Consider the following 13,224-nt stretch of genomic DNA (forward strand, 5'->3'; position numbering starts at 1 on the left):
CATGGATTGACACTGGGGCTGACACTGTTTAACATCTTTACCAACGACCCGGCCAGTGGGCAGGGAGTTCTCTCAGGAATTCTGCACACAATACAAAACTGGGAGAGTGGCAGATACAGCACGTGGGTCATCTGCCATCAGAGGCACCTCAAAAGGTTGAAGGAATGAAATGACAAGAAATTTAGCAAAAGGAAATGTCAAATCTAGTACCTGGGGAGGAATAAAATCATGCCTTTAGTGACACTGGGAACTAACCATATGGAAAGCAGTTTGGAAGAGATCAGCCAGCCATTATCCTTTTTGTGCAAAGACCAACAGCATCCAAGACTCCATTAAGCGCCTCCCTAGCTATATAAGGGAGATCTCCATTCTGTCTAATAAGCAGTGGTGAGACCCACATTTGGGTGCCTGGGTGCAGTTCTAGGCTTGCCACCATGGAAAAGCCATGGGTGTGCCAGAAAAAGTCCACTGAAGCAACACAGATGACGACGAAGAAGAACAAAGAAGATGTCATACAAGCAACTCTTTTCTTTTTACTCTCAAGAGGAGAAAGCTCAGCAGGGATCATAACAATGTGTATAAATACCTGATTAGAGGAAGTACAGAAAATGTAGCCAGACTGTGACTTTCTCAGTCACGCAATAGTGACTAGCAAAGGGATGAAGAGCAATACACAGAAACAGAAATACCAGAAGTTCTGATTAAAATCAGAAACAAGTTTTTTTTACTAGCTAGAGTGGTCAAGCCCTGGATCAACTACCCAGGGAGCTTGCCGAGTCTTCACCCTTCTGGGTATTTGAAATAGGGAATGGATCCAGTTCAGACCAACCTGGTCTGTTTGACCTGCTGATTCATGTCAGGGTCAGGTTGGACTAAATGATCTCCAGAGACATCTTCCAGCTTCAACTCTCCTGTAATTTCATGGTCCTGTGAAATTCTCAGCCAAGTGTATCAAGAATTCAATATCACTGAAAACATTTATGAACCATTTGCTGCTTTATTAAAAAAATCTGAACCATTCTTTTTCAGTCTCATTTCCTAGGATGAAATTTCCTCAAATCCTAGACTAGGATTTTTATGCCAGCCTCCCCACCATTAAATTTTTGGTAACTGTTTTTGTTTGGTACCTCAGTACAGAGATGGCTCTGTCTTCAGCATTTTGCCAGCTGCACTAAGGGGTGCTCTCAGTAGGCTGTAATCAAAGCTGACTGCCTGAATAGTAACATTCAAAACATGCAAAAGCCACTCAAGCAAGACATGCTATGCCCTCTGAACAGGAAAAGTAGGTACAAAAAGATGAATCATTATGATCTTACCTGCATCAGCAGTTCCCTATCTGAACATATACTACTCTCAATCAAGGCAACCCTCAATCTGCAGTTACACTACCCTAAGCTTGACCAGAGTTTCAACATCCCCAGCCATGGCTCAGATGTAGTCAGTGGAGGTCCCACATTGAAATTCTGCAAACCCCACCTCTTAAACCTCATTCCCAGGTTAACAAATGCTCTCTTTAGACAGCCTGCCACGCTAAGGTTCCATCAATAATAGAAGGAGAAAGATCCTCTCCAGCTTCAGTGCAAAGCAGTTTTTGTGGAATTGCAACCTTATATGCAATGCAGAGACTAGGTTATTGAAGTTAGTAATCCTCCTCAGGAAAGAAGATATCATTTGATATAATAAGAAATTAGTTCTGGTTCTCGTAAGAGATATTACATGCCACAGCACCTTCTTTCATTCTTAAACAGTATATAGACCTATCGTCATTCTCAATAACCAGTGACAAAAGTCACCTGTCTTTTACTGGTATTAATCAACTCAGATGACATTTTTCAAGTAATTATCACCTGAAAAGTACTTACGAGGCCCATTAACAGACCAAAATCATCCTGGTATAGGTCTCTGATTGTTGAACACTTTTGGAAATCTACAATGAGGATAAGACACCAAGGTATGCATCTTTCCCTGATTCTGAAAACTAAACATTATTAAAGCATTTAGAAACTAAATCCTTCTGAGAACTCAGTGAACTCTTCCACTGTAATATTTAGTTAGCATTTTATTTACAATGGACAATTTCTTTGAAAAACTATTCCATCTCCCACCTCTGCAGCAGAGAGAGTATTTAGCTTACCTGAAAATAGAAGAAAGCCTGGCCAAACCAGTAGTGCATGATAGTAATCTGTGCTGCATCCAATTTCAAAGGTATCCAAATATATTTTGTCATAAGTGTCTGAATCAGCAGACAAAACACCAAGACTGGTAAATTGTGAGGTCTAAATAGAAGAGCTGCTAGTAGAACCAATCCACTATATACTTCCCATAATCCTGTGCTCTTTGTGCTGGAGTCTGCAGAAATAACCTGTGACTTTAGTAAATCTTTAGTGCCAGTGAAGACTATGCCAAGAACAAAGACATAAACAAAACGAGCTTCAGTAATCCCCCTAAAGAGAAAATAAAATTGAAAAAAAGTTAATAAGTAAATAAACCAGGAAGATTAGTCAGTTACTAATACCTACTTCAGAGCCTTTCAAGAGAGGTCAAGACCAACCAGTTCTGCCGAACAGGTTAAATCCAAGGCTAGTATTTTTGAAATCCCTAAGCAATTCCATTACAAAATAATGTATGTTTTAAGTTGTAAGTATAATTAGCACTTACATTATCTACAAACCACTTATACATTCATTGCCTCTTAATTCCCAGTGAAAGCCAGCTTCTGAAGGAAACACAGCATGTTGTCCAAAAAAGCTGACAAAAAGGATCAATAAGCTTAAAAACTGTGACCTGCAATCCTGCAATTCTAGAAGTGCAAGGTCTGAGAAACTAAGACTAAAAGGGACTACAGCAAGGCATCTGATGCAACTTTCCTGCTCAGGCTCAGACAGGGCCCATTGCACAAACTAGAGTACATTGCACAGGATTGCGTCCAGACAGTTCTTGAAAATCTCCTCGGAGGGAGACTCCACAAGATCTCCATGCAACGTGTTCCAGTGTCTGGTCACCCTTACAGTAGCGAAGCTCTTCCTCATATTCAAGTTGAACTTTCTGTGCATCAGTTTCTGCCCATTGTCTCTTGCCCAGTTGCTTGGCACCACCAAGAAGAGCCTGGATCCATTCTCTGACACCTTGCTTTCAGAGACATTGCTGAGCTTGTCTCTCCATCATTCTCTTCTCAAGACTATACAGGTCTAGCTCCCTAAGCCTTTCCTCACTAAAGAGATGCTCCAGTCTCCTAACCACTTTCAGAGTCCACCTCTCAACTCACCCTAGGACCTCCATGTCTCTCTTGTCCTGGGGAGCCCAGAACTAGACACAGCACTCTACATGTGCCTCACCAGGGCTGAGCAGAGGGACAGGATCACCTCTCTCAACCTCCTGGCAATGCTCTTCCTAAGGCATCCTCGGATCCCACTGGCCTTGGCCCCCAGGACACACTGCTGGCCCATGGACAGTTTGTTGTCCATCAGGATCTCCAGGTGCTTCTCTGCAGAGCTATTTTACAGCAGGTCATCCCCTGTTGAGGGCTGCGTAGATGTGCCGTTCAGCCAAGACCTCAGTGCCCACTCATCCAATCCACACTTCTTGAACTTGTCTATGAGGGTATCATGAGAGAGAGTGTTGAAATCCTTGCTGAAATCAGGGTAGACAACATCCACTGATCTCCCGTTGTTCATCTCTTTATTTGTTTCATTGCAGAAGGCAGTCAAGTTGGTCAAGCATGATTTGACATGTTGGTCAAGCATGATTTGACATCTGTCACACCTTTATTGAAAGCCCATGTCATAGAATACTCAAGTGCAAAAGTAAGGTGTGGAAAAGCAGCTCTCTGAACTACTAAGCACTTTTGAAACTAAGAAGTAGCTAAATGAGCGTGGCTTGTGATCTGCTAGGTGTGGCAAATCCATCTAAAAACAAGAGATGGTGCATTTGGAATCTTTTGTAGAAAAAAAATATAGAGTATAACTACTAGATTTTCCTCATATTAATTCTTATCTGACTGGCTTCACATCTGTCACAGTGAAAAGACAATTCATGTTGCTTAAAATTAAGCACACACCACAAAAATTCACTGCTGGTTACCCACAAATCACAATTCTATTTGTAAGAATGTAATTCCAACATAGAACATCCTATCCACCTCATCTCCTGATAGCCAAAGTGTTCAACACCTTGCTAGAAACAGTTACTTATCTGCTGATGAACTTACTTTGAAATATCTTTGCCTTCATGTTGCCATGGAAATGCGACATTTCCAATAGCTGCCCGGTAACTGTAGACTCCCAGGAGCCCAAGTGCCATAGCAATTTTTGAAACCAGGGAGCATCTTCTTTGAACCAAAAAGAAGATCATAAGAAGGGAGACTGCAGCTAAGAAGGAGAGTTCAGATTTATGTTCAGAGCTGGGGAAAAAAAAAAAACAAAAATGAACAAACTTTGAAACTTTGAAAACAGTAATTAGTGCTAAACACATTTGATAAGGCCTTAGCTACTGTGGTAGTCTGTTATTTTACAGTTTGTTCTTCTGTAGTAGGTTTCAAATATTCCTTGTTATAAGTTTGTAATGGTTCATTCCGTGTACCCCACTTGGCTTCCCTGATGGCTCAGTCCTGAGTTGTTTAGCCCAAGATTTTCCCACCAAGTGTATGTCAATCCCCCTATTTGTGCTATCAAAGATAGCACACCCTTTTTGTTCTGTTTTGTTCCCTGTCCTTCATCCCTTCCTCGAAGCAAGATTGGGTTGCAAGGTTTGCTCCTTCCCGTTGTTGGCTTCTGTTGGATAGCCCTTACCCTGTACTCCTTCCCTAATGCCTTCCTATTGGTAAAAGGTTGTGTCCTCCCCTTATTCCCTCCCCTCCTTAAAAGCAGCTTCTTGCCCGCAGTTATTGTCACTTCTCCCTGACTCCTCTGGGGAAATAAGCCTTCCTTGGAACTCAAACAAGTGATCCCTCTCTATTCCTTCTCCTTGGTGCCTTGTACTGGGTTTCTGCGGTGTCACCCGCGCCACAGCCGCCTGCGGCAGGGCGCTGCGAGCACCTGCACGCACCAACACCCGGGAGGGTTCCTGTAGGGATCCAGGACAGCCTCTGCCATGACTGCCCATCAGTCTCAGGGAGTGAGCTAGCCAGAGAACATACTCCCTGTGGCCAGAGCCCACAGTTAGAAGCTACAGCACTGTACTAAACAAACTGTATTAATTAATGCAGCACCTAATTAATCACTGCAGCGGTGTCTGTTATGAACTTTCCAAGAGGTACGGTAAAATATTTTAGTATTTTTAGAAAAGCAGTTTTATTAAGGAGGTTTTCTATTCAAGCGTGCATATTAAAAGTGTAATTATTGTGTTGCACCGTATGCTAGTTATTCTGCTAATTATGTAAAAACTGAGCTGCATATTGCATAATGGAAAAGGTCTACTGCTTTTAAACTAGAATTTTGTTATTTATACCTTTTGAAAAAGTGTGCTTTTCTTATACTACAGTATTTCATTTTCTAGCACTACACAAAAGATTTCTGCACTACAGGATTAGAACTGTCTTTTGAAATAACTACATATGTATTTGTTTCATTTTAGACATATTACCTACCCTACCACCGATAGAACACATTATCTACCCAAAATGACCAAAAAGATACTTATGTAGTTTAAAACGTAGTTTAAAACACACACACACTCTTTAGCACAATATGATTCCCCTAAGCAACTATAGAACCTTGTATTCTGTCAATACATGCAGGAGACAGACAGAAAATTTGCATCATTGGCAGAGAAGATCACAGATACAGCTTGTTTGTTTGTTCCCCTGAATTTTAAATAGGTAACACTCATTCCAGAAACAAGGGCATTCCACTGAGCATGCTGCCAGTGTTACATATTTAAATCTTCATTAGTAGGAGCAAGCCTGCAAAATGTAATGGGGTAAGGCAAAGATCCGTACCCACGCCTTAACATGTAGTTTCAGGAAGCCTGCTGCAGTCCAAGAATTGCCAACCCAAGCCTACTGAAAATATTCCCAGTATAAAACCCAATATAAAACCACCAATTTTGTTAAATTTGCCTTTAGTTAAGAACAACATGTACATTTTGAAAGCTAAGGGCTCCATCTTCTGTTTTCCACAACTCAAAATCCCATGATAAAGATAACTAACTTCAGGAAACTAACACTGTGCCTGGGCTGTTACCTGCATTGAATTCAATCACAGTTATGAATAACTCCAGTTTTATCTCTGATTTAATAAAAATTGTTGTACTTCAAAAACAGATTTACTTTCCTATTCCCTAACATACACTTTATCAGGAGCTTGACCAATAACTGTTCCAAGTGTTGTGCTTAAAAACTCTTGGAAAAAAGGTTGTAGGGCAGATAAATTGTCCTATTAGCTCTGCATGCAGGACCCAGTCAAGTAGCTCATACATTTTAACATAATTCCCAAGAGATGCACTCTTCTCTGAAACCCAGTGGAGAAAAGTGAGAGGCATAAGATCTTGAATACTATGAGATAGAAAATGTAGTCGTGATGTTTCTCCTCCCAATTATTCTTCCTCTACACATGGAGAGAGCAGAAACAGTGGACTCCTGCAGCAATCTGTGAAGATAATGCAAGCACCACCTTCTTTACGATCAAAATATAACAAACTAATTTAGTAGCCACTAAACCTTTCAAAGGAGCACTAACAGAAAGCACTAAGCATTCTGGTCATATTCTCTTCAGCTAGTCATTGTATGAAAGCAAGACAAATCAGGGATAAGTAGCAGCACCCTCTCATCATCATCTTTTTCTCTTTATCTAAAAAACTCAATACACATTGAGTTACATTCTTGACTGCTAGCACAGGGATTTGTCATACATCTCATGTCCAGGTCTTCTGGTAACAGTCTTCTGTGATCTCTGTTTGGAATTTTTTTTGAATCGTATAAATCTGTTGGGAAAAACCCTACCTGCATGATTCATAGCATGTGCTGAAGAAACAAAGAAAGTATTTACAGACAGCAAAATCAGGTCAGCACAAATCACCTACAGTTTCAAGGTTTTCCAGCCAAGGTTCTTACAGCTAGGCAGCTAAAATTTAGCACATGTAGTTAGCATACATTTTGAAAGGAGATGGTGGTTGTTTAACACAGAGTCCAATCACTTATCAAAGTTCTAAATGGTTTTGATAGTCTGCTCAGAAATACAAGCACAAACAAGCTACTCTGATCTCAGCTGCCATGTCCTGGGTTTTGCACAAACCATAAAACTGAAAGCGAAGAACCAATAGCTCCCTGAGAGAAAATCTGGTGAGAAGGGAAGGAAGAAAGAGCACTTTGGCTCCATTTTCCTACTGCAATAGCTTGTTAGGTCTAGACTCATACTTATGGCAATAGAATGAAGGTTGAAGACATTTTCTTCCACTGTTTTACTCACTTCATTACTGCAAATACAAATAGAGTGAAACAAGTTGTAAATGTTCGTGATTAATAACTTAAGCGGACAAAATATTTTTTAACTGTTTCTTTCATTTTACAGTTGAACTTCATTTTACAGTTGAACTGTGTCACCTTGTGACACAGAAGTCACAAGGTGTGCTAGTTTTGAGGAGAAGGGCACTTGGGAATGGTTAAGTACATTATTTAAAGAAAATGTTATCATCTTCCCATGCTGATGCTTCTTGTCACTTCTCTTCAAGCTGACAATGCCATGTAGCAGCTCTGACACCTTTCAAGTATCAGCACTGACCAAGATGATCAGCCAAATAAAGGCAACTGAATACCAGCCAATCAAAAAGAAAACTTGACTTCCAGTCAGATTTAGATTGCATGTTTTCTTCCATTTCATCTACTGTCTGATTTTCTTTTGCTTTTTGTCCCATCAAAGTATTTTTCAGATTTCACAGTCTGTCTGCAAATAACAAAGAACATTTTCCTTATTTCAGCACTGCTGAATGCTTTCCTAGTATCCAAATTCAATACACTATAGGTAGATTGATTTTCTGTGTTTTGATGCTTACATCAAACAGGAAAATCTGGACAACAGTCTCTCTGTTTTAAATGCTGAGCCCCTTAAGCACTGTCTAGTTAAGCAAAATCCCAGTCTGAGCATGAGCACAGATGTCCAGAAAATCAACATAGAGGAATGAAAAGTTCGTTCATTAGTTTATATTAAAGATGAAATAGAAGGCTGGCTAGAAAAAGCCTGAGTAGCCCAAACTTAAACTAACAACAGCACACATGATCTAAGTAAGGTTCCTAATTTTTACTAGTAAAAAACATGCTATTAAGACATAACTACACCAGTTAAACAATTACTAAAAATAGAATAACAATCAACCTTATAGACTAGCAATACATTTTGGGAAGAAGTGCTTTATGCAACTCAGTTTATCACCAACTTTTAATTCATGTTAAAAGGAAAATACATCATCTCAATACTGATAAAATCACTAGGGAAACAGACATCTCTAGAACCCTAATATCATGTGAAGGAGAAGGAACAAAGATAAAACCCATGACCAAAGAAAATGGAAGCATGCTGGCCAAATAGGAATTCCCAGACACTTTACATACCACAGGATGTATAAAGATTTAGGTGCATCATTGACTAACCTTTCCAAAGCTTGTTCAGTGAGCCATAACAGAGTCATACACTTAACTACATCCCATCATTCAAGTCCAAAAATTGCCATACTTCAAATATTACTGATCTTTTAACTCTATATTGCAACTGAAGTTTATGTCACCATGGATCCGTACACAATATTCTCCTGTTAGGCTGAAAATTGCCCATTGTTTTAAGTAGGATGTAGCCCCACACAGCAGCCTGAGCCTACATGTGCCAGGGCTGCCAGGGCTCTGTTCTTTCACTCGTCCCCAACACAGCAGAAGTAGTTGCACCAATGAAAGGGAGAAGGCAGAACTATGACAGTGACAGTCCTAATCACATATCCTCTTAGCCTGCCATGGCACAACACTCTGGACTGTTGCATAAGCTTTTTAAGCCTCCCAAAGTACAAGGCAGGGAATCATTGCTTCTTTCTCAATTAGATTTGAAAGGGAAGTGGGTTTTGTAAGGAATGCTTGACAACAGAAGAAAGAAAAAACTGTTTGTCTGCAGCACTTCAAAAGATGCAGACACTTCCACGTTCTCTTCTTACAGTAATTTCAACAACAGCAGTGCTGACTTGTATACACTTCCCTTCCTACATTCCTGTTACTAAGTCAGCCCAATTGCCTGCCAAGACTGATGGTAAATTAGAGTGAGAAGTGATCCAGCTGAAAGCCAAGAGTTTCCCATGCCATCTTGAGTTATTCTTCCAGACACTTCTATGCAGTGACACAGTAGTTCACCATACTAACACAGGAACAAGGAAAATACAGGCCAGTGAGGTGAGGAGAAAGAGAGCAAGTTCCTTCACTTGTATGGCAAAATATAGCATTTTAGCCAAACAATCAGTCATAGCCTAAGATTACAGATGTAGAATCTTTTCTCTTCTACTTGCTTCAAGACCTAAGCAAATACACTCAATGTGAGGCCATAATTGACAGGGAACAGAGGAAGAAATTAATCTGTAAAATTCTGATGGTTTTGTTTTGATCTCTAGCTGCTGTACTTCAGCCTTACTGAAGGGGGAGGCAGACAGTTTTAATAATAGGGTTGTGATGGCTTTATGAAGGAGAATACTTTATCAACCTGACAGATTTTGTGGTGAGACAAGCTCACTGGAAGAGCACAAAGAAGGCATTGTTGTTTATCTGTGCTTTAACAAGGTTTTTAACACCATCTCCCATAACACTGCCATAGGCAATCTCATGCTAGAAAAGTGGACAGTCAGGCAGACTTAAAAGTACTCAAACGTTGCATTCACGGAGTTGCCATTAGTAGCACCAAGTCCACCTGGAGGGCAGTCACTAACTGTCAACCCTAGGATTTGGGCATTGCCCACACCGGAGCCCACACTGCTTAATGTCTTCACTAGTGACCTGGGCGATGGGGCAGCGCCCCTTCACCAAGTCTGCCCACAATACACAGCTGGGAGGGGTGCTTGGTACCGTAGGTGGGTCTGCTGACACTCAAAGGCTCCTTGACAGCCTGGAGAAATTGCCCACCAGGGATCTTATCAAGTTCAGTGAGCCCAAGAGGAAAGTCCTGCACCTTGGAAGGAATGGCTACACGTACCAGGACAGACTGGAGGCTGGTCATATTCTCAGAGGTGACTCCAAATACCAGGGTGGACCCTGACTCAACAATCAGCCTGCAACATGCCCTTGTAACAAAGACAACCAACAGCCTGTGGAGCTGCATATGCAGAACCATACCAGAAGACAGAGGAAGGTTATTCCTCACCCTGGTTCGTTCAACCATGGTTCCAGTACAGAGAAATGGACATATTCAAATTCACATGAATTCCAATTCACAGGGACAAAAACCAAACACAAAAATAGAAACCTCTCTCCCTTCTCCCCTCTCCTTCCTCAACAACAACTAACCAACAAACAAAACAAAACAAACAAACAACAACAACAAAAAAAAAACAACCAAAAACCAAAACAAAACAAAAAAAACCCAAAAAAAAACCCCACAACAACAAAACCAAAACACAAAACTAAACCAAAAAAAACCACCAAAACAACCAGAGTAAACGGAAACAGATGTAAAAATCATTGGGTTTACCTGAATGGGTTGCTTGGAAGTTCCTGACAGGCAACTAGTGTTAGAGCTGGGCATATAGGATTTCCCACTTTTGTTATAAATTAGGAAACACCTGCTCTATCTGCAGTCTACACTCCATCTGTGTTATCCCCCTGCGACCCCCACAGGCCAAGACAAAAGGTTTAGCTGCTTTCCAGGAATACTTAGCGCCAACAAATCAGAGGTGGGAGCACAATAAAGCAAGACAGGATCTTCAAAAGTTAAGTCCATACATGCACACACAATTTTTAGAAGTCTGGTAACATTTCCAAGAGTAAATAAACATCTCTGGCAGATCACATGAGTAAAAGTATGTATCTGAAACAAACAGAATTTTTCAGCTGCAGGAGTATTAGGTCTTTGTTTCATGGCCTTGTGGCACCAGCACACTCCAAAGAGAAGGACTGACGGTCTGAAGACAAAAATGTGGCTCAGGACATTATGGGCAAATGAATCTTTTGCAGATGCTCAGGATTAATTGTAAAAATCCTCACAGTCACAAGAAATCACACCTCATCCTACTCACACATTGGCTTAGCTCATAATGAAGGAGTGAGTTATCTGTCATATGGACTTGATGTAGGAAACACAACATTTTTTTCCTCATTTCCTCATCTCAAGAGCAGAAATGCATGGTGAAAACTCTGGTATAGAACAACCGCTATAATGCAATAAATTCCCTTATAACTCATGTCTTTCAGCACTTATGCCTGTCACTGCAATTAGCATTTTATCTGTGAGGCTGCCAATAAATAACAAGTCTCATATTAGTCCATTTGCTCATGTCATTTTTAATGAATGATGAATGACATTTCATCCATGTGCTGTAAAATACTGGCAAGAAATCTATTTATCTTACACAGCAGAGCCTCTTCATCTGCTATTTGCAAAACATTGACTAGACAGTCAAAAAGTATTGCATCTCCATCCACTAACCATGAGTACATCAGACAGTTTAAGTATCACTGAATAATAACTTTAGTTCTTAAAAATACTGAAAGGCTTTAGAAAAGCAGAAGCCCTTCTCTGCTGTACTTCCAGTTATAAAAAATTCTCTTTCTTGTTTATCATATTACACTTAATAAATTCCTTCAGCTTTTCACCCACACATTACAAGCATGCAATAGACAAGGAAGAATTCTACGTGTAGCAGCTTCTTCTGTGACTTCATAAAGTTTGGAATTATGCAGAACCTTCCTGCCTTAATTTCAAAAGTTTAATTCTATTAAGTGATTTTTAATTTTTCAAACCAGACACTATGGACTTACACATGGAAAATATTTACTTTTTGCTTCTGATAAACCTATAATGTATAATTGGCATTCATTAGGTAAGTCATGGTGCAGGGCAAAGATTATAAACTATTGATAGTACACAAATAATTACTCCTGCATGAAATAGAAATGAAAAATTCCTTATGTCACTTCATCATTTATCTGCTTTGTACGTTTGCAGCACTTTCTGATCAGAGACCATAAAGAAAAATACATATTTCATCAAATTAAACACATATTAACATTTAAATAAGACAGAAAGTGTGACAGTAAATCAGATACCCACCTTGTCAACCAGTGTCCAAAGTCTGGCCGATGAGCCCACTGAACACCTGTCTGATTCAAGGATCGAAGCAGCCGACAGCAAATAAGGATGATCCATGGAGTTGCTAAGCTTATCCACTTATCTGATCCTTTTATGAATTCAGATGAAGAGGTGGCCTTGCCCACTTTTGAATTACTTGCTGCTGGAATGTCTATATTCTTACAATCAGAGGATTCCCCAATACTATCAAAATTTTGTTTCACATTGGTGTTATGTTGAGGGTCATGGTCTTTCAGAAGAAAATTATTTCTACAAAGTTCCTGACACAGCACCAAACAAAGTGTGTTGATAAGAAAATACCAGGTTTGATGTTCCTCTTCTATAAAACTGCTTGCCCCCAAACTCAAAACATGGCCAATTGTTCCAGCCAGAATCAGGACATCTATTTCTGACCAGTTATAACTGGACATGACAGGATTCTGGGGGGGGAAAAAAAAAAGCAGTGGTGAAAGAGTATATAAAACTTTCACTTGTAAGTATTCATAATGTGCTTACAGCAATTTACAGGGAAAACAAAATAAATAGCAGGATAACTTATTTCTATCGTTAGAAATCTCAACATTTCAGTGACACATACTCAGCACTACAACACAGTAATAACTTTTTAAAACTGCATTCTGTTTAAGGAATAAAACTTCTCTATGAATAATCATCACAACTGCACAGATTAAGATTGCCTACCACCCTGTAACAGAAGGTTCAAAAGAAGTTCATGCCCTGTTGCATATTTGTGGAAGCAAAAATGGAAATCCAGCACAAATCTTGAGATACAGACAATAGGTAATTCTCTAGTAGTTGTAATCTGTGATATCTTCAACTCAATACGGTGACAGCCTTCACTATTCAAGTTAACAGAGTTACTGCTTGATGGCACCCTTTAACCTTGTTTAGCTTGTAATGCATCTTTCATCATAAAATCTACTTTAAACCTTTACCCATCTGTTATTTACTTTACAAACTG

At 39.9% G+C, this 13,224-nt stretch overlaps 1 protein-coding gene across 6 annotated transcripts in view; it reads right to left on the minus strand.

The window, feature by feature from the left end:
• PIGG (phosphatidylinositol glycan anchor biosynthesis class G) overlaps positions 1–13,224 on the minus strand; it is a 72,400-nt gene that overhangs the window by 29,300 nt on the left and 29,876 nt on the right. For 4 of the 6 annotated variants that reach the window (XM_039724064.1, XM_039724065.1, XM_039724067.1 and 1 more), the window contains 3 exons: positions 12,225–12,682; positions 4,208–4,399; positions 2,135–2,444 (listed from right to left, as the gene is read on the minus strand). The exons of 1 other annotated variant lie outside the window; for it this stretch is intronic. In XM_039724064.1, the coding sequence (XP_039579998.1) occupies positions 2,135–2,444; positions 4,208–4,399; positions 12,225–12,682 (960 nt within the window). Of the gene's footprint in view, positions 1–1,862; positions 1,928–2,134; positions 2,445–4,207; positions 4,400–12,224; positions 12,683–13,224 lie in introns of all 6 variants that reach the window. One more of the 6 variants, XM_039724068.1, reaches the window with a different exon arrangement.

The sequence above is a fragment of the Passer montanus genome, unplaced genomic scaffold (assembly GCF_014805655.1).
Source record: "Passer montanus isolate IOZ18808 unplaced genomic scaffold, ASM1480565v1 scaffold52, whole genome shotgun sequence".
NCBI lineage: Eukaryota > Metazoa > Chordata > Aves > Passeriformes > Passeridae > Passer > Passer montanus.